This window comes from Anas acuta, chromosome 1 (assembly GCF_963932015.1).
Source record: "Anas acuta chromosome 1, bAnaAcu1.1, whole genome shotgun sequence".
NCBI classification, from domain to species: Eukaryota; Metazoa; Chordata; class Aves; order Anseriformes; family Anatidae; genus Anas; species Anas acuta.
The window spans coordinates 178951844-178972651 of record NC_088979.1 but is presented as its reverse complement, the minus strand read 5'-3'; the positions used below and the strand labels follow the sequence as shown (position 1 = coordinate 178972651).

General features: G+C 47.5%; 1 protein-coding gene across 2 annotated transcripts; it reads left to right on the top strand.

Annotated features, from left to right (window-relative positions):
- WNT2 (Wnt family member 2) lies at positions 1–15409 on the top strand. Of its 2 annotated transcripts, none has more exons than XM_068669544.1 (5): positions 1–229; positions 533–756; positions 3173–3450; positions 6501–6765; positions 8513–12976. In XM_068669544.1, the coding sequence occupies exons 1-5, from the start codon at positions 150–152 to the stop codon at positions 8554–8556; spliced, it is 891 nt and encodes a 296-aa protein (XP_068525645.1). In that variant the 5' UTR covers positions 1–149; the 3' UTR covers positions 8557–12976. The 2 variants fall into 2 exon arrangements, with proteins under 2 accessions (XP_068525645.1, XP_068525644.1); XM_068669543.1 differs by lacking the exon at positions 8513–12976 and adding an exon at positions 13683–15409 and having other exon boundaries at positions 3–229.
- The last annotated feature ends 5399 nt before the right edge of the window (positions 15410–20808 follow it).

The window sequence follows — 20808 nt, the reverse complement described above, 5'->3', positions numbered from 1 at the left end:
CCTGCAGGGGAGGCTCGGCGGGGAGCGGGGACCCCCGGCCCCCCCCCAAAGGGAGCCGCCTCCAGCCCTCGGGGCCCCCCGGGCGCCCCCTCCTTCCATGGGCTTTCCCCTCGGCCTGCCCCGATGCGGAGCGCCGCCGCCTTCCCACCATGAGCTGGCTCGCCGGGATGTGGGGGCCGCTCCCCCTGCTGCTGCTCTGCGCCGCGCCGCGGGTCGGCTCCTCGTGGTGGTGAGGGGCCGGGGGGGAGCGGTGCCGGGGGGCCCGGGGGACGGGACCCGCCGGGGGGCACCCGGGGCTTCACAGCGAGCATCTGGGTGCCGCCGGTGGTGCCGTTTAATTTTCGCTCAGGGCTTCTGAGTCGGTTCTTTAAGCGCCGCTTTGGGCTGCTGCGACCCCCGGAGCTCGGGGGGATGTAATGGGGCTGGGGGGGGGTCCCTGTCCCTGTCCCTGTCCCTGTCCCTGTCCCTGTCCCTGTCCCTGTCCCTGCTCCTGTCCCTGCCCTGCCGCTGCCCTGCCGCTTGCCTCCCGCAGGTACATGGGGGCCGTGGGCTCGTCGCGGGTGATGTGCGACAACGTGCCGGGGCTGGTGAGCCGGCAGCGGCAGCTGTGCCGCCGGCACCCCGAGGCCATGCTCTCCATCGGCCGCGGCGTGGCCGCCTGGACGGCCGAGTGCCAGCACCAGTTCCGCCGGCACCGCTGGGACTGCAGCGCCCTGGAGCGGGGGCAGCGCCTGCTCGGCCGCGTCCTGCAGCGCAGTGAGTGCGGGGTCAGGGGACGGGGGGTGCGGGGGGGAAATTTGGGGGGCACGGGGCGCACCCGCGGCACCCCCCGGGGGAGAAGCGAGGGGCGAGGCGAGGCGAGGCGTGCCGGCATCGGAAGATGAGATGTGCCTCCCTCAGGGGGTGGCGAGGCGCTGGGGAAGGCTGCCCAGAGCAGCTGTGGGTGCCCCATCCCTGGAGGTGTCCAAGGCCGGGCTGGATGGGGCTTTGGGTAGCCTGGTCCGGTGGGAGGTGTCACTGCCCATGGCGGGGGGTTGGAGTTTGGCAGTCTAAGGTCCCTTCCAACCCAAACCGTTCTGGGATCCTACGATAAGCAGCACTGCTTTGCTTAAAAACCACCGTTAAATCATAAAGACCTTAGGTTCAGAAAGAGAATTTGGGTATTTTAGCGGTTGGCCATGCAGTTCCCGCATTGTTTCAGCACGTACTGCACCCCAAAAAGGGCTACAGAGAAACGGGGGCTCCAGAGCGCAGCCGCCCAGCCCCAGCTGGGGACCCCAGCACCACGCCGTGGGCTGGAAGGGGCCGTAGGCATCCCGAGAGGATCCCAGCTCAGCAGGACAGGGATGGCAGGTGACGACCCCTCCCATGGACCCGTCCCTCCTGGAGCATTTCCCCAGGAAGCACGGAGCAGCGCGCAGCCTCCCAAAGGGCGCCTGTGCTCCTGCCACAGGGAGCCGAGCAGTGGGATCGCACCCCTGCAGCCCCGCCGAGCAGTGACTGCCCATAACCAGCCTCGTGCTCCCACAGCAATTATTTCTGAGTCACCGCCGACGTCAGCCGCAGTTTTCAGCTGAAGCTTTGGATGAGGTTTGTGTCTGGTGGAGCACGGCCTGGTTCCGAGGAGGCCATGTCATAAACAAGTCAAAGCGCAGTTTGCCCAGAACTGGAATTTTCACTTGTAGGCTTATAGGAGAGAAGTCAGACACAAGGCGTCTGTGCTGTACGCTGAGCCTGATTAGGCAGTGATTACAATGGGAAGCGTTGCCTGATAGTGCTCTAATTTGAAATGTTTTTGATTAACTTAATAAACTCAAATGAAACATTTTTCTTCCAACGACATCAAGTGTTTCTTTTTAATTAACGTGTTAAGAAGTTGCAAAGTTTCTGAGCATGTTTTCTCAGAAATGAAGTTTTCCAAAGAGCGTGATTTGTAACAAGCCAAGATTTCTTTTGCGTGACTTTGAAGCCAGTGTAGGAAAGGCAGGGTTTGCCCAGTGCTTTTGCAAATTTTTAGCTGTAGTTTGCTGAAGGTTTGCACAGCACACAGAGCTCAAGGGGCCATTCGTATTTGAAGCACCTAGATGCTGCTGGAATATAAAAACTCAACAGTAAGCTATATGGTGTAATGCTGAAGTCATCCTGTTTTCCCTAAAATGAAATTACAGGTAACATCATTGCCTCTTTGGGGTCCTGCTTACTGCGATGATATTATCTAAGGGTGAGGACTTCTCAGAACGGGTATTGCTCATTGCCAGTGGCCCCAGCTACTGCACAATTTGCTTGCTAAAAACCTTCCTGAGGCTGAAAATGTCCCGTTACCATAGAGAGAGTTGTGTCAATAAAACAGCTCTGTATTGTACATTATTGCATCTTAAGACAGACTTAAAAAATAAACTTATGCAATCTTTGCATTGAAATAGGTACCCTGGAGTAGGCATACGCTAGAAATATTGACGGTCTTTGATAAAATAAATTAACTTCATTAAGAGGAGGGAAAACTGCCTGAGCAGTTGGGGTGTGGAAGTCACATCTGCGAGGCCAAATCCTGCCTGGAGTATTACACAAGCAGTGCCACTGATTTCACAGAACTTGTTTGTATGAACTAAGGCCACCAGGCTTGGCTCTAGACAGAAAAGTTAAATTTAACTTATCCTCAGGAAAAAAGACCCCACAGATTTCTCACTACTGTCTTTGAAGCATGCAAGATTATTCCAAGTGCCTCAGAAGAGGAAAAGCTACTTTCAAAAGTGGGTTGCAGGATTTTGCAACATACGTGTCGTTTCAGTGTCCCTGTTTAATGGCTTCTTAAACTGCTCTCTGAAATAGCACTTCATATATTTTTCTAAATCGACAAAACAGGATAGAAACACCAGCTGTCCTGTTCATGTATCTGTGCAAAACAACTGATCCGTGAAAGTAAATTAATCAATATCAGGAACAAACTTATAATGTTTTCCAACTCCAACACTATATTGATGAGCTTTTACCAGGGAGGGGTCCAAGTTTAAGCCATGACTAATTCTGACTCCGGGGAACATGCATTTGTGCGATTTCAGCCCAGTTTTGTCTTTTGCTTAGCAAAAAGTCCAGCATAGCTGACTTTTAACTGTTAGGATAGCTGCTCTGAGCAGCTACCTCAATGATTTGTAAAGCAGCCTCTTTGTTTCAGGCAGTCGGGAATCTGCTTTTGTCCACGCCATCTCCTCCGCCGGGGTAGTTTTTGCTATCACGAGGGCATGTAGCCAAGGAGAGCTGAAATCCTGCTCCTGCGATCCCAAGAAGAAAGGCTCAGCAAAGGACAGCAAGGGCCATTTCGACTGGGGCGGCTGCAGCGATAACATTGACTACGGCGTTAAATTCGCCAGGGCCTTCGTGGATGCCAAAGAGAGGAAAGGCAAAGATGCGAGAGCGCTGATGAACCTGCACAACAACAGGGCTGGAAGGAAGGTGGGTGTCCATCCCCCTGGTGCCTGGAAATGCTCTCGGTGAGCTCTCACGGTGCTGGGCAGGTAACTGCTGGCTCTCACTTGCCGGTCTCAACAGTTAGGAAAGAGTACGGGATGAGTGGAAGACCAAGAGGCCATTTCCATCCCCCTTGAAGGTTCAGTGTGACAGGGGGTCCCACATACAGAAAGGGCTATGGCTCATCAGTGCCCCCCTCCAAGTCCATTCAGTGATTCCTTCTGTAGGAAGATGAACATAAGAACAAATCTTCATAGGGTCATTGTGGGTGGAGGTTTTGTTTTGAGCCTAATCCTTACACCTGACCCTAATATATGGAGTTTTTACTTCTGATTAATAAAAAATAGAAGTTCCTAAGGGAGGCTGAAGACCACACTGAAGAGCAGGCTGGATTATTAATGAGTAAATTCAAAATACCATTGGAGAAAAAAAAAACAAACATTACTATCTATTCCTCCATGTGTATGGTAAACCAACACACAGACTGGGCAGAGATGAAATAGAATTACTTCAATTTTTAAGAAAACAGTCATAACACATGTAACTCCAAAAGGCTTCAGCCTCAACCTGCTCTCAACAAAAACCCTTCTCTAAACGTTGTATGAGAATCCCATTCTTTAATTTCAACAAAAAGAATCCTCACTTTGTTATTTATTGCAAGTGACTGGAGGGAGTAGTTGCCAGGCATATCGCCCACTGCTAGTGCAAGGGCTGAGGAAGTCATGCACCGATATTTGGTGGTGGTGATGATACGTAATAAGAGTAGTGCACATAGCTGGAATATGCTGTTTCATTATTCAAAATGTGTTCAAAATTGCCTGCATCCATATCATCTGAAATAATACAGACAGATATTTTTTATTGCTACACCTAGCGCTTCCAAGATGAAGAGCGTTCTTGGTTTTTGTGTCTTGTTCTTCTTAATATAATACATTCAGCAGGAAGTACATTGTTCATATTCTGATCTTTTTGTATTAAAAAGTTCCCTTAATATACTATTAAAATGTCTTACATTAACTAGCCTGTATTAGAAAAAAAAATCTAATTGTCATGAATTGTACTGAAAACAAATGATTTTTCTTCAAGAACACCTTTGTTGAACCTGTTTGTTACCAGCAGGTACAACTAGTATATAACACAGCCAGATGAGGCTATTCAGAGCAGTGATATACACGGCTGTGGTACACAACTGGGGGGGAGCCAAGCTAATATAGCTGCTGGTATGTTACTGCCCAAAAGAGGCTGCAGTCTACTGCACAAGCAAAGACTTCATGGGGGAGAATTAGCTCCATGCTGGGAAGTTCTTTCTGTGATTGTCAAATATTTTAGTAAATGTAAATATATATATATATATATATGCAAAATAGTATGACAGCATTGGTAAGTAGGTAGGCTTTTTGATTTATTAAAAATAATCAACGCATTCTCATATGCTTTAGGGCCTGCTTTACAGAAAGTGCTGCTGATCTGCACCCACGGTTCAGTGGTGTAGGCTGAGTTTTGCAGGCACCTTGCTGCCCCAGCCCACCCACAAGCCAAGGTTTTTTCACACCCACAAAAGGGGAGACCTGTGTTGGTAGGTTCCTCTTAAATCTAGACTGTTCAGATTTTACTAATTCAAAAATACACTGAATAAGTGTTTGTAGTAATCTCATAGGAATCATGCAAAGTAATATGCTGTGTATCAGTACAGGGACACCACTGGCAAAATAAGTGCTGCATCCTGATGTGCTTCAGGTATTCAAGGCCTCAGTCCAACAAGTTCTTTTAAACTTAGCAGTAGTTTCTCAGATAATTAAAACCAAGCATCTGCTTAAATCCCTTTCTGAGCAGAATCCCAGTCCTACTTTTTCTCTGAAGTTGTCACAAATACAACTTACCAGTTGGAAGGAAAAAGAAGCATACTTTGGCTACGTAACACATCCTTACTTTATCACCAAGTGCTTGAATGGGAAGTGCTGTTCTGCTATGCAGCAGTGTCACTTCTGGTCACACACCTTTTCTCTCTGTTATCCTCTTCTTATGATGCTGTTCCTCTTGTACAAACTCTAAAACGTTCATATTTCATGAACCTTTAAGGCATAATATTTGTAGATCAGATATCCATGTCTTCAGAATTAGGAATGAATTATTTATTGTATATGAGCCCATCTGTTGTTCCCTAACATCATATAGATAGCTTAAATGTTTGAGATGAAGCTGAAAGGGCTTTCATGCTATCCAGACATTGAATTAATGATGAAGGTGATCACTGCAAACTAATGAAGGTCGTTCTCTAAAATGTTTGTTAAAAAGTTTTATAAGCATTTTACAAATATCTTATTTCTAAATTGTATGTGGATCAAATGCCTAGCCCAGATATGGTGTTTTGTAGAGGCTCTGTAAAAACACTTCAATATGAAATGCTTATGATTTTCTAGGCAGTAATTAAAACGCCATCTACATCTGCATAGGCATTTAGACACCATGCCTAAGAGCTGTTTGATGAGTCGGACTGTATCGTCAACTTTTTCACGGTAAATTTAGATCTGACTGCAATACAATTTCCATTAACAATTCAACACTGTAAATCTCACAGTATTCTCTGGATTTTTTTTCCATACAACGTAAGTGTCCATGTCAAAGAGCAACTCCATGAAGCTGACATAGGGACGCTCAGTATGGCGGTGCTTCAGCTTGAGCAATGGTGCAATGGGGTACCTTCGCCTATCGAGGGGCTGAGTGATTCTGTTCATTACCCAGATTATTTCCTTCTGTCCGAGCTGTGATCTGGCATTATAGTGTGCTAGAGGTCTTTGGGGTGACTGGCGGGGGGGAGGCAAGGACACCCTCGGAGGATTGGGAGTATGGTTGAGTAAAGCAAGCAGAGCAGACCAACCATGCGAGGCTAACTTGATGCTACCAGTGGGTGTCACTACAGACCGTGGTTTCAAGACCCATTGCAAGCCTGGCATTACAGGATCAATGGAAAAGGATTGAGAAGCTTAAATGACAGTTTGTTTTACCTGTGTATATTTTACTGCGTTTCTAAACAGGCCGTGAAGCGGTTTTTGAAACAGGAGTGCAAATGTCACGGTGTGAGTGGATCATGCACTCTAAGGACCTGTTGGCTGGCCATGGCAGACTTTAGGAAAACAGGAGATTATCTGTGGAAGAAATACAATGGAGCGATTCAGGTGGTCATGAATCAAGATGGCACGGGTTTCACTGTGGCTAATAAGAGATTTAAGAAGCCAACTAAGAATGACCTGGTATACTTTGAAAGCTCTCCAGACTACTGTATCAGGGACAGGGATGTAGGTAAGCCTCTATCATTACACATGAATGGTTTTATTTCAGACATTTGTACTTTGAAGGTCAAAAAATATCATTATTAATGAGTGTATATATATAAATCCATGCATATAACCAGCAGGAAACAGGAAGGAAAATGTTCTGGAAGGATGGCTCTGCACAAGAATGATAGATCCGCAATGTCTCTAGATGTACGATAGCCAGTTCTAATACAATTCAGCAGTTTCTTCCAGATACTATGGAGCCATGGAGACTCTGCAAGGCAAAGGTTGCTTCTGGGACAAGTTTGAGCTATGCTCTGGAGGCTGCTCCATGCCATAATGCAGCCATGTGTATACTCGTATTTCATAGCTCAGTGCAGAGCTGCCAGGTCCTGTGCAGAACCAAGTCCTGTGTTGTCCCCATGGTACCATCTTGGTTACACTGCTTCACTTCTGTATTGTAAACTCCCAAGAGACAGGTGCCCTTTATCTGCACATTCCTCACAGCTCGTTGTGGACAGTCTCTAGCTGCAGACGCCCCTCTCCCCACAGGCATGAGATCTGGCAGCTCTGCTCTGGCACCAATCAATGCACCGTAGCATGGTGCAAAGTGGTCAGAGGATGTGCAGGTGACTGCAGGAGCACAGGTCAGCGGAGCACAGCATCCAAAGACATGGTGCTTACTCCTCTCTGTAAGTCAGCCTTGGCTCGGTCCATGACTACTATCATGTTTTCTGTAGAGTCGTGCCAGCCCCAGTGGGAAGAGGTGAAGTTTCAGGGCTGCTCTTAACACTGGATATTTCTGCTTTCAGAGGTTTCAGTAGAGGCTTTCAGTAGAGGCACCCTTAACAAAGTTCCAGGGTTCAAGGCACTGCCAAGCAGCACTAAGCATGCTAACAGCTCTTGAGCAGCATGTAGCATTTCCTGATGTGGCAATTAAGAACTAAAAAACAACTAAAGAAAAAGCAACAACTAAAAAAACAAAAACAAAAACAAAAGCCACATAAATTTGGAAAAGAGAGAGAGACTGAGTAATGTATGAAAGATGCTGTGGAACTAATTAATAGGTTGTATAACGTACCAGAGTGCACCCGGTATGACACATCCATAAGTATCTGGATAGCAACGCAGCTTAGCTCTTTTTGGCACCACTGTGTATTTACAATCCAAGTTTACTTGGAACAAGCATTGCAAAACAACTGTACTTAAATAAGAACAATATGTGAAATCCTGGTCATGTACGATTGACTTCAGTGAACCCAGAATTTCATCCAGTACACTTACATTGTGTAGTGTTCCTGGTTAGTTAAGTAGTCAAGGTAATTTTAAATGTTATTTATGGCTTTTGCAGGTGGTACTTATTACCTGCACAAGAGCACGTTGTTCCTTGAGTAGTGACCGACACCATAAAATCTAATACTTTAATCCAGGTGAATAAATGGGCATATTGTGGCATTGTGCAGAGACTAGGATTGATTCAAAACTTGATTTCTTTGCAGACTAGGTTTTATCCAGAACTCATTTCTTGAAGCTGCTTTGCTCACTATAAGATCTGTGATGTTTTTCCCCTTAAAAGGAGAGCCAGTGCACGAGCCACTTCTGTGTCAAAAAGCCATTTAATCATCTCTGCAGTAAGCCTAGCCTAGCATGTCAAGCTCGTTATCGTGGAGGAGACTGGGCATTTGTCACCGCGGTGTGCTCTGCTCATTCGCCTGATGCTGTCAAGCCCGCCCGGAGATCGCAGCCTGACATATGCTTTTGCTCATCCCCAGATAACACTTCAGATGAGGCGTTTCTTTGCCGCTCAGAATCCTGAGAATGTGGTTGTTTTGAAGAGCACATTTTTGGAAAGCTGTAGTAAACCTTCAGTGGGAACGGGAACAATTCTGCGGGATTGCCTGCTGCTCTCATGGAGCGAAGAAGGAATCAGATAAACACAAGCTGATCTGAGTTCAACAGAGATAACATCAGCAGCTGAGCAGCATTTTTTCTTGATTAGTTTTATTTTGCCCTGTTGAGCACTCCAGAGCATTAGCCCTGTTAGATGATTGGAGGTTAAATGAAATGAGATTATAGAAGTTTGAGTTCGGAAATATGCGGACAGCATCTCAGTGTCAGCTAAATGTAATACCACAGTACTTTATCATGCCCTTGAATATAGCTCTGCCTTTTGTTCTCCAGGGAATTCAAGCAATTTAGTGCTTCAGAAAAACTGTGAATCTGGAGTTTGATTAGTATCAGCGCTGAACGAAGGATTCCCAGAGCACATTTTATGAAGCACTGCAGCTTGACCAGGAGACAGCTTCACAAACTGTGCAATGACAAAGCCAGTATCCTCTGTGGCTTGGGTGTGTTAATACACATAAACCAGTAAATTAAAGGTACTCGGGAGTTGTATCACCAGCGATCTATCCAAAAAACCCCGCATCTCGCCTCCTCCTGTTGGAGCTTGTAGCTTTGGCTTTTCTCTCTGGTGGCAGGCAGCCATCGGAGGGTGCTGTCACTGGATACACCCCAGCAGTCTGTCCGGGAGGGGCAGTTGGACGTACGTACATGAATCACCCCAGCAAAGTGAAAACTGCTGTATTATTATTTTTTTCCTAGAAGGAAAAGAGGAGTCATTGCTTTGGGGAGAGAGATAATTTGTGGCAACCACTAATAGCAACTCGCTTAATAGCAAGAGTGCATAATAAGCCAACCACTTCTATCTAGCATTAAGATTGCACGACTTTTAGAAAAGGACCGGAGGAAGGTTTTCACAAGTGTTCAGAAGTCACTGGATTCTGCTCATGTGGAAGCCAAAATCATTTTTTCCCCACATTTTTGTACTCATAGTTCAATAGAAGCAGAGGTTGAACATCCATGAGGGCTTTTGAGAACCCTGTTGTGAACTTACAAATTTTGACATGCTTTGCACGTTGTTCCCTTATATTAACATGAATTGCCAGCTGCCAAAATCAGTAAAAGCATACCCAGGACTATACATAGAGAGACTGGTTAGAGATGATAATGCTGCAAAAAGAAATAAAGTGAAGGTTTTACTGGTGGCAGCCCAGGTGTAGCATGCACTCGTATATCCCTAATGTGCAACTTCACCTCAGAATGCCCTAAACAAAAGCCTCCTTTGTCTGCTTGTAAACTTCTGGTAGAAACAGGTTAATTTTTTAAATGTTGCCCTTTTGCCATCCATGCAGGCTAGGTTGACTGAAAACTGTAGCACGTTTATCACATTTTGAACACAGTGCAAAAGCGGAGAATGCTTTGGGAATAAGTGCATGAGCAGCCATAGCGTGGACATCACCAGTTCACTGGTAGATCCTCTATTGTGGGCTGTTTGTAGAGTCTGTTAAAGCCAAGTAATGTATTCCTAAAAAAAATCAATCCGGCAGGTTTATTAAAAATTAATTTGTGCAGAGCACCCATAAAACTTGGGCAGTGTTTGGGTGAAACCTCTTCCTGCAGGGAGACCCCCACCTAACTCACCCCAAGGTTTAGTGCAGGCTGAGCTCAGTTATGTGCTTAGGGTAGCTGGGATGGAGTTGCGAGAGCACCTCTCCAAGGTGGATGAGATAATGAAATCGCCTTGGTGAGCAAGGGTTGACTTTTTGCAATTGTTGTGGTAGCAGCAAGGCTTTGGCCCACTGAAGGTGGTGGTGGAGCGAAGAGATGGGCCCTGCCCATGTGCAGATGTTCTCAGGACCTGCTGATAACCCTTCTGAGATGTACCCCAAGCTGTTCTGAGTCATCCACAGGTTTCTCCCAGCGCTTGTTTGGTCCCGGTTTGGGTGCCATCAGAGCTGCTTCTGCCTACGTGTGGGCCGGGGGTGGCACACCTAGGTCGGGAACGTGTGGTACCAGTCTCCCGTGTCCCTGACAAGTGGGCACGTGGCTGTGTCTGTCTGAGAACTCATTCACAGCAGTTCTCTTGTTTTTTTTTATCCTTTACCACCCCATCTAGGCCATTTGCTACATTTCAGAGATGAATAAGGAAGGCCAAATCTGGAGTGAAAGAAAAACATGAAATTAAATTACAGCCTGCAGAGTACTGGTGTTGGGTGAGACGTGTTAGCACTCGAAGCGTGCAACCTGTGGAGAGAAGCCCATGTCGATCTCTGTCAGAAACTTTTCGCTAGGTTGTTCCCTGTGTGAATACTTGGCCTACGTCTCCCAGCATTTGCACTGGCAATGTGTTAGGCGAAGTCCTGGCCCTCGGTCAGGGCAGGCGCTTGTCCCTCAGGGGCCGAGGAGGTGCCCTCAGGAACAGGCCACGCCAGCGACCAAGGATCCTCTGGGAGCTGGAGGACTGCAGCAGCTATTAGTGGCTATGGGAATTGGAGTCAGATGTGTATTTACTGTTAACTGAATCTGGATAAGCTCTTCTTTAATCAATATGTTTCTGTCTCTTCATTGCTGCCCCACAAAACCCCAGCTCTTTCAGACAGGCTGCTTCCCGAGGGCGCTGCCTGTCCCCTCAGACCCTCCTGCACTTGCCTGGTGTGTGTAGGGCCCTCGCGAATATTTCTTGATTTAAAAATTGTCTTCAGAGCCCCTTTTCTGTCAATACTTGCTTTTATTTATTTATTTGTTTTCCAAAATGCAGGTGTGGAAACTTGGTTATTGTTATCAGGGTTTTAACTTTTTTATTATTATCATTATTTAACATGAATATTGAGTAGTGAACTTTATTGCTTGAAGCCAGTTTTTTAATCAATAGAAATCGAAGGGAAACGCTCATGTTATATAGGAATAAAGTCATCATAATGCTTTTGGAATGGAGAGAAAGTAGTTTTCAACTTTCCATATGTTTGCTCAAAAAATAATTGTGCAAACCAAGAAGAAAGGAAGGGTTTGATGTACAGGCCATGGAGCTGGCAGTATTCAAACCTGTGGATATCTTGGCAGGTACGATGTTGTGTGTCGGCATGGCAATTCTGAAACTTGAACTAAAAACAAAGAAGTTGCACGAAAATTTTCTGCAGGTTAGAACACAGTCCTGCCTCTTACGTGACGAGGAGGTGTGCTGCAGGTAGCAGGGCAGGAACAGCAAATCCTGCCCTTTTGCTCAGTTTCTGCTGGTGGCCTCGGCGCTGGAGCACCTCCAAGGAGTGCCATGGTGTGCGTGGCTGCTCTGTCAGCTATTGCTCATCTTCTGTCTCATGAAAGGGAATGGGTTTTGTGTGTGCGTATGTCGTAGCTGAGTTTGTTTTGGCAAGGGTTTTATGTTGAGGTGAGCTGAGTGTGTGTGTTGAATGCTGACAAAGAGTTGGAGGTGTCTGTCAGCCCCCAGTGGTGGAGCCCCAGCATGGGCTGCTCCATGTCCTGCTTTCCCTGCTGGGGGCAGGTGACCAGGGACTGTCCCCAGGCTCTGGCAGAGCCACAAAGATGCTGAAAGGGCTCTTTGAACTTCTCAAAATCACTGGCTTTGCTCAGGAACAATGCCTTGCTATGAACCTTTCTCTTTCACCAGGTTCTGTGGATGATCTGGTCTCCTCCCCTAGTGGCACAGTGCTGCTGGTTGTGTGGTGGGTGACATCAGATGATACTGGCTTTTGACTATCTGCTAGGGGATGAAATCATTTTCTTTTTGAAGTCAGAGGCAAAACTCCCATAGAAGTTGGTGGGAGTTTCCCATTCAGGTTCTCTTGGCTGCTGTGTGATTTCCTCAAACATCTGGAAATCAGAACTCTGGGGCTGGGAAATAACCTGTGCTTGGCTGAGGAATGCTGCTGCTCCTTCCCGGGAAAGCTGCCGCACCTCATCGCAGCAGTTCCCGATGAATCCCCCGACCTTATCGCAGAGGTTGGCGTGAGGTCTTCCTCCCACAGCAGTTTGAAACCTAACTTGAATCACAGTTATTACAGATTATTGTCCTCGACATAGCACATCCCACGGCCTAGGCATCCCAGGACTTCGTTACTGGGCCCCATCAGTGTGGTAAACCCCCAGGACAAGCCCCTACAAATGTGGTTATTTGGTTGAAGGCATTTTTCACAGCCTGGGATGCGATAGATGTGTCTGTGGGCTGCACAAGCATAGCACTGTGCAGCTCTTCCAGCTCTTTGTGCTGCCTCATGGATCGAGGCAAGCATGGTTGCCTGCCAGCAGGGTTTGGTTTGCTTCTGCCACAGGCTTCCGATGTGACCATGGGCAAGTCATGCAGCTCTGCATCCTCCCAGGTCCTTCACTTGTCTCTACACAAACATCAAGTGTTCCCTCAAACAGATGCGGCTTCAGCCAGCACCCTGAAGGTGCTGGGCAGAGCTGGGCAAACGAGACAGGGCTGAGATGGGGATGGCAGAGCTCAGCCAGGCAGAACAGCCAGGCCTCAGGACCAGAGCGTGTCTCTGGCCACACCACACATTCAGCGTGCCCTCTTCTGTGCCATGCTGGCCAGCTAGCAAGGGAGCCAGGCACGTGGCCCTCCATTCGGGCCGCCTCCAGCCACTTTGTGCCCCCTGGGGATGGGCAGAGCTGTTCAAGTTGCTCTAGAGAGCTGCAGAGAGGCACGGGATGTCTCTCTGCCCTCCTTCTGTCCCTAGCAGGCTGTAAATCAGTTTTGTGCATTCTGTACCAGGAAAGAGCAGAAACCTTTGTACTTGCTCTGCGGGGATGTGTGGTGGCATGGATCATCAGCAACCCCCTGGGCTGGTGTGCACAGGGGCTGTACACCACAGCCCAGTGCCCCAGTACCCAAAATGCCTGCTGTGGTGTTGGGTTTGGCAGAGACTCCAGGGGCACTGCCCAGCATGTCCCTTGCAGCTCTGGATGTAGTGGTTTGGGGTCTGGCAGCCCTCCCACAGCTCCTCTGCGGAGCGATGTGATGTTGCGGCATCAGATACCTCACAAACAATGTCTCATTTTCCTGTTTTCGTATGCTTTCTGTCCTCCCTTAAAACCCACCCCCTGCTCTTTCAAGTGACCTCCTTTGCCTTCCCCTTGCAGGGTCCCCAGGGACGGCCGGCCGGGTTTGCAACCAGACGTCCCGCGGCATGGACAGCTGCGAGGTGATGTGCTGCGGCCGAGGCTACGACACCGCGCGCGTCAGCAGGATGACGAAGTGCGAGTGCAAGTTCCACTGGTGCTGCGCCGTGCGCTGCCAGGACTGCCTGGAGGTGGTGGATGTCCACACCTGCAAGGCGCCCAAGAGCGCTGCCTGGACGTCCCGGACATGACGGTTGGGTACTGCTGCCCTGCCTGGTCCACGCAGGGAATGCTTCCGAGGCCTCTGCTGGATTTACGCTGGTTTTGCCTTCGCCTTTCGTTACACAGAAGCTGCTCAATGACTATTACAGACTCTGCAGTGTTCATTCATGTCTTCACGTGACCGCGTTGTTGCACGGTTTGTCTAACAACCACTGCCGTGCTCGAAGGAGCTGCTTCTGTTGGGGCTGTCCCAACCACCACACAACTCTGAGCTCCTTGAGGGAAGTTCTTCCTGCTGCTGGAGACACGGTGAGATGTCAGGATGAGCCATTTCGTACTGGATGCCACCAAACGTGGGGGCTGCGGGTTGCTACCAGTTCCTGCTGAGGGCCTGCTGCTGCTCATAGCCATGCCCTGGGTGCTCGGCCTACTGGGCTGAGACCTGGGCCCTGAGCAGGGACTCCTCCTTGGAAAACTTTGTGGCCAGGATGATTTTGAGGCTTTACCAGAGGTGAATTTGCCCACCCATCTGCTGTGGGGTGGTGTGTGCGCTGTGGTGGCCCTTACAGCTCTGGGCTATGAGGTGCGCTGGGCAGAGACTGGCCCGTAGGGGAAAGCAAAGAGCAGCAGGAAGCGTTCAACTGCAAGAGTCCCATCTGCTATTAAGGAGCCAAAGCAATTGTCTTAGGTACATATTTGTGAAAACTTGCCTTAAGGACTTATAAAAGGTTATTAATACTAACCACTGATGTTTGTTTTTTGTTTTTTCTTTTTGATCTGAAGGATCGAAGAAAAGTAATTCCAGCCCAATGACAGCTGGAGACAGGACACTAAACTACCTAAGGATAAGATTTCCTATTTTTCATTTACTGAATTTTACTGAAACGTTTGCAGAAATCTGATGGAGAAAGCAATACCTTGTCTTAATAACAATTGGGTTTCATTCTAAAGAATCTATCAACTCCTATGTTCTTTTAAATTTAATAAACCTAATATAAATGTGCTCAGAATGATACTTTCAGTTCTGATGGGGACTTCCAAATGAGCTTTTCTTGGAATGCATGCTTCACAAACTTGCAGCTGATTGTACATTGGCCTTTGATGGAGGCAGTTGTGAGCTGTGCCAGGTCTGTGTTCTGGGCTCAGATCAGCACAAAACAACAAAGTGCTGGAAATGTGCATAGGCTTATGAGGCCCTGAAGTTGTAGCCTCACAGGAGAGATGCTGGGGAGCTGTGTCAGACAGGGAACAGACAGCTTGCTGAGGAGCAGAGGGAGGAAATGGGGCCAGTGCCACCAAGTCTAATAAGGTAGCCCTGGAAGGCTGTGGAAAAGCACCCATGAAGTGCAGGCACAGGCACAGTAATGAAAAAATAACTTCTGAAAGGGAGGTTGAATGGGTGACAGAAAATATTTCCATGTGAAAACAGAAAATGGAAAAATGGAAAAGACTGGAGGAATCTTAGTGTGTACAAATGGTGCGTGAAAAAATAATAGACAAGAAGCACACCATGGCAATAAAGCAAGGTGAGTAGTCAGGTTAATGTGTTTTTTGTTTTGTTTTGTTTTCAAAGAATATTAAAAAATAATGTGTTTTTTTTTTTTTTTAATTTTTATTTTCATTCAAAGGTCTTGAGAGAGCAGTCATTTAAGTCTGACATTCATTTAGAAAAGCTTTAATCATTAAAATGGGCAAGGCATCTCCAGAAGGCACAGCTGGCATTAAAAGATTAGGAGGATCCAGAAAGCTATTTATCTGGAAAATATAATGTTCCCGTTAATGTGTACAGCACTAATGTAATGACCATAGTTAGAAATAAACAACAGTCATGCCACTGGGCATACACCCAGTGCTGGTGGGGATAGCCCTGCAGGTGTGCTAGTCACAGTGCCCACATGCACATTCCCCACGTGCATCCGCAGTGCACATATGTATATATCTGTACACACTTAAAGTTCGGTGGTTATGCTGGAAAGTCTGGCTCTAGGCTGGATACGCAAAATTTCACACCTAATTGTCTTTAGAGGTGAGCTCTGATGAGAATTTTTATTAAAATTTCATTGTGAAATTAAATGGAGTTCACAGTCTGGGCAAGGCCACGTTCTAAGCCTTAAAGAACCTAAAAGCAGCATATTATTATTTTTTGGTGTGTGTCGGGTGTTTGGAACAATTCAGAGATCCTTTGAGTAGTCTACAAATTCACCATTAGTAACGCTGAAAATATTTCAGTGTTCTGGAAAAAAAAAACAACTCACTGCAAGGGAACTTGTTCTAGGAAGCCGAATAAAAGGTAATGAAATCAGCCTCAATCACTTCTTAAGTTCATCAGCAGCAGACAAATACACCTGAATGCTACAGTCCCATGTAAAATGTTTTGAGGTCACTGTATTAAAGGTGCTGGAACTTTTATTTTGGCAGAACAAAATATCACAAAACCTGGAGCACTACTGGCAACAACTATCAAGCTTTACCTTACATGAAAATGTAACTAAGATGTAAGTCCTTTTACTTAAGTCTTCATTTTACCTGTGCAAGAAATGATGCAGAAATAACCAATATGCTGATAGAATGCCCTTTAAAAACTCAGTTTCTCTGGACTGGGGATTTTAGCTTACTTCCATTTTACAGGGTATCTTGACTTTGTAGGGAACAGCACTTTCTGAAAGCCTGAAACCCTGAGAGGTGGCTGGTGGCGTGTGTGTTGAGTTCTTACACCAAATTGATGTCTTTGCAATATCCATTGCAATCTAAGCAGAAAACGTAAAAAAGGTACCACATAAGTACATTTAGGAACAGTCCTTGCTGCAAGGGCACAGTGATGGCTTATGGTGCACCAGGACCACCGGGGCCTTCTCTGCAAAGCTCATTTTGAGAAAGTTGGCCCCAGGCTGTATGGGTACTCGTGGTTATTCCTCCCCAGCTGTGAGCCTGGGCAGGTGCCCTTCTTTAACTAACTCCTTGAGATGCCTGGTTACTGGTTCCTCTGCCCTGCTGAGGTCCCTCTCAATGGCAGTGACCATCTGAAGGCCCAACCACGCCGCCCCGTTTTGCACAACCTGCAAGGCTGCGCTCCCTCCTGTTGTCCAGAGCATCACAGGACCCCCCCTTGGGAAGCACCACGAGTGACTGGCCTCTGCCTGGGTGATGGCTGCCACTTGTCACAGCTCTCAGCTCGGTGCAGCCAGTCTTTGAGCTGCCTCACACCCGCTCACCTCAGCCTGCACGGCATCGCTGTGCCTAGGAGTGCGCTGTGGGTGACGGCATCAAGGTAAGGTCAAGGCAAGCAACAGCCACGTGATTACTCTTTTCATACATCCCTGCTGACTGCTCCCAGTCACCTTCCTACCCCTAGTGTTTTCGGCGTGGCTTCCAGGAGGCCGTGCTCCACTACTTTTCCCAGGTGAGGCTGGCCGGCCTCTGGCTCCCGAGGCCCTTCTGTCTTCCAGGCCTCAGCAGCCTCCCCTTGCTGCCGTGTCCTCCACGAGCAGATGCAGAGTGGTCCCACCGCGACCTCAGCCAGCTGCCTCAGCACATGTGGGTGCACCCTGCTGGGTCCCAGGCACTCCTGTCTGTCCTCTGTGTTTAAATGTTCCCTGTCCCAGTCCTGCACCGCGGTCAGCCTGCCTCCAGACAATCCCCTGGGCTCGAGGATCTGCAATTCCTGAGACTGGACTCGCCATGAAGACCAAGAAGGTGGCTCCGGATGCTACTGGGACGCCTTTTCAGTGTCCTTTGTCCCCAGATCCCCTGCCCCATGCAGGTGTGCGGCGGGTTGAAGCTCATATTCCATTTCAGTACCACGTCAATAAGCTGCAGCGCAGAAAAAGCCCCACCAAATCCATTTCAACAGAGAAGAATCAGAATATTTTGCAGAGCAACCAGCGTGTAACAGCTGAGTTGGACAATTATTTGCTTATATGTTTTGCTTTATTTGTATGAATAAAAAAAACAAACAACAGGGGTCTTAATGTAGGCTTCTTGCATCTATAAGCATTTCTGCTGCCTCTTCCACGAAGAAAGCACTCCTGGGAGCATTTGCCATTTCTTAGTGGAAGAAGAGATCGTGTAAATATTTCTCAGAAAAAGAAAGAACCTCTTTGACCTTCATCTAATTAAAAAAAAAAAAAAAAAAAAAAAGGAAGAAACAAAGAAATCAAGCAAGGCAAATTAAATAAAGTAATCCTGCTGGTTGTCCTATGGAAGAAATTTTCTCATCTATTTATTCATGAAGAAAAGTGCTTTCCCTAGGCAGACAATTCAGTGGCAGAAAAAAATGCTAGATGAGGCAAAATGTTGTAGAAATTGTTATTTTTTTAATATACAGTCCAGTTCCTGTTACTTGTGGTGCATGAAATAAGACCCCAGCAATGTCTCTGCAATGCCGCTAGCCAGCCAAACACTTTGGGGTTGGTCTCTCACCAGTGTTTTATTCTTCTGCAAACTTTACCACTAAAAACTTGTTCATCTCTTTTAGGAGAAATCACACCCCAAAAATCTGACTTTATTTTACCTCTTGGACACTGGGAATGACTTTTAGGACTGGTACGTTGTCATGTTAGTACCACAGCTACAGAGATTGTTGGGCTGCTTTTGTGGTGTGTTGTGTTTGTTTTTTGTGTTTTTTTTTGAAAAAGTCTCCGCATGCAGTATGTGCAACCTCCTCACCTCCCAGCCCTACAGAACCTTCTTCGCAGATTTTAATTAGGTTTTAATTAGAAATGCAGTCCCTCATTGTCCCTACTTCTGGTCCTGCAGAGCGGCTGGGGGCTGGCAGCCAGGCCGCAGGCTGGGGGCAATTCCCCCTGCCCAGCCCCAGGCCAGACGCTCGATGGTGGCGAGGGGGAAAAGAGCTTTAGCCAGGCTGAGCGTGCAGCCAAACTGCATGGGGGTGTCCTTAAGGAAACAAACAAAAACCAAACCGGGAACTGTGAATGTTGAGTTAAAAAGCCCCCCTCTCCGTAAGCCTTCAAACTACAGATGAGTTACTACCCGAACCAGATTTCGGAGCGCTCATCTCCGCACCGAGCCAGGGGCTTTCTATCAGGGTAATCACAGGCTGTGCTCGGTGTTTGATCTCAGCAGTGCTGAACTTCACAGGAAACATGTCAGAGGCACGAACCCCTGAGGCATCAGACTATGCCTGATGAAAAAAGAAAATCCTTTGTCTGACTTGCCTGGTCTCTCAGATGCCTAGAAGAATAATTAAAGCAGAAAGATGCTTTCTAGATAAAAACCATAGCTCATTACTGCCTATAAAGGAGATGGATAGTAGAAATAATAATTGCATAAAGGTATTTTTGAGCTCCTCTAAGTTCCCCAGAGTTCAAGGGAAGGCTCTGGTTGTTCCAAGGAATTGAGCATTCTTTTTTTGTCACACAGATTGGTGCAGGTAATAATTCCCACACAGCTACTGTCACGTTAGCGCTTCCTCCAACAGCAGGCCAAGCTCGTACCTCAGCTGCTGACAGACATGGACATCTGCACACAGCTACACATACGCTGGCGTGCAAGCACATTTATATATTCAATCACAGCAATTTGTTCCTATGAAATGTCGGGCATATTTAAATCAACTCTGAAAGGTGTTTGAGGTGGCTGGGGGTAAGCGACACAAAGCTACACGGGGCAACAAGAGCCGACAAGGGCAAAGCAACCAAAGGCTGGCTGAGCCTGATCCTTCTGATTTGACAGCATGGTTGTGAGTCAAACGAATAAAATTATCCTCAGTTTTACCCCTGGAGATGCCCAGGAGTGCTGCTTTACAGGTATTCCCTTGTGGATGCTTTAGCAATTCAGGTGCAATGCTGAGAACATAAACATTGCTCCACTTCACATTTCCACTCCTTGTCCTCCACCTGTAGTCATTTGCCACATCCCACACTGGGTGTAAGCCACACTATTTTCAACACGACCGCGAGCCGCTTTGCAGGACTAATGGCTTGAGATGAAAATCCTGCACGGAAGCCCCCAGGTGCCACACGGAGCCAGCTCTGGGCTCCCTGCTCCTCTGCGTTCATCCCCGGTCTCGTTCTTACAACCCATCGCTCCTGGCACAGGGCTGGCGCTTTTCTCCTTGCACAGCAGCTGTTGCTTTAATGCAGCACCACTGCTCGCCTGTTCCTGCTCCTGCACAGAGCAGCCTACCTGTGGTCAAAAGGGCAAAAACTGAAGTCACTCAGTTCTTGCTGATGATACCTTACTCTAATAGCAACACCAGTAACGGGAGGTTTGTCTTTGCTCACTAATTTCCTCATTGATAAACGAATTTATCTCCGGCTAATCACAGTCCCTGAAACTGCTCAGCATTTTTAAAGCCACAGCAGTGCCCTGTGCCATGTTGTACATTTCTAAGTGGGGCTGGCGAAGTTGCCTTTCTTTCCCCACTGCCTGAGATTAACGCTCCCTCATCTGGGAGGCAAGATGAGAAGAAATCCTTGAGGCATCTCTAAGGGTGCACTTTCAGTTCCTGACAGCGGGGACTACCTGCTTCAACTTCCAGGTCAAATTGTTCATTTTAGAGCTGGCCTCATGGCAGAGGTGTCTGTGGGACGTTCCCACCTCCAGCAGTAAGTTACACACAAATCCTTTGTCTGCAGGGATGGGAATCAGAAACCTGATGCACCACTAAAACCACCCAGAGAGCTGACACTGTCTCAAGCAAGAGACAAAAGCTGCTCAAAGCAGGAGCTGTACATGCCGAGAAGCCTGGCCTAGGCCATCTGCAGTGGTGAGGGCTTCACCCTGGCTGAACTCTGCAACAAGAGGCAGCGATTCTGCTGCTTTCAGCTGTGGGGCTGGTCGTGTCTCTTCATTAACCGAGCGAGAAGCCAAGCCCTGGTTGTGGTGAGGCAGACACAGCACCCAGATGTGGAAGAACACAAAGTACAGTCTGAACTTTGAAGAATAAGCCAGAAGACAGCGATGC

Coding starts and splice junctions, on each gene's coding strand:
- WNT2 (XM_068669543.1), top strand. CDS start 150: ATGAGCTGGCTCGCCGGGATGTGGGGGCCGCTCCCCCTGCTGCTGCTC. Junction 757..3,172: donor CGGCCGCGTCCTGCAGCGCA/GTGAGTGCGGGG, acceptor TCTTTGTTTCAG/GCAGTCGGGAATCTGCTTTT. Junction 6,766..13,682: donor TATCAGGGACAGGGATGTAG/GTAAGCCTCTAT, acceptor TTCCCCTTGCAG/GGTCCCCAGGGACGGCCGGC.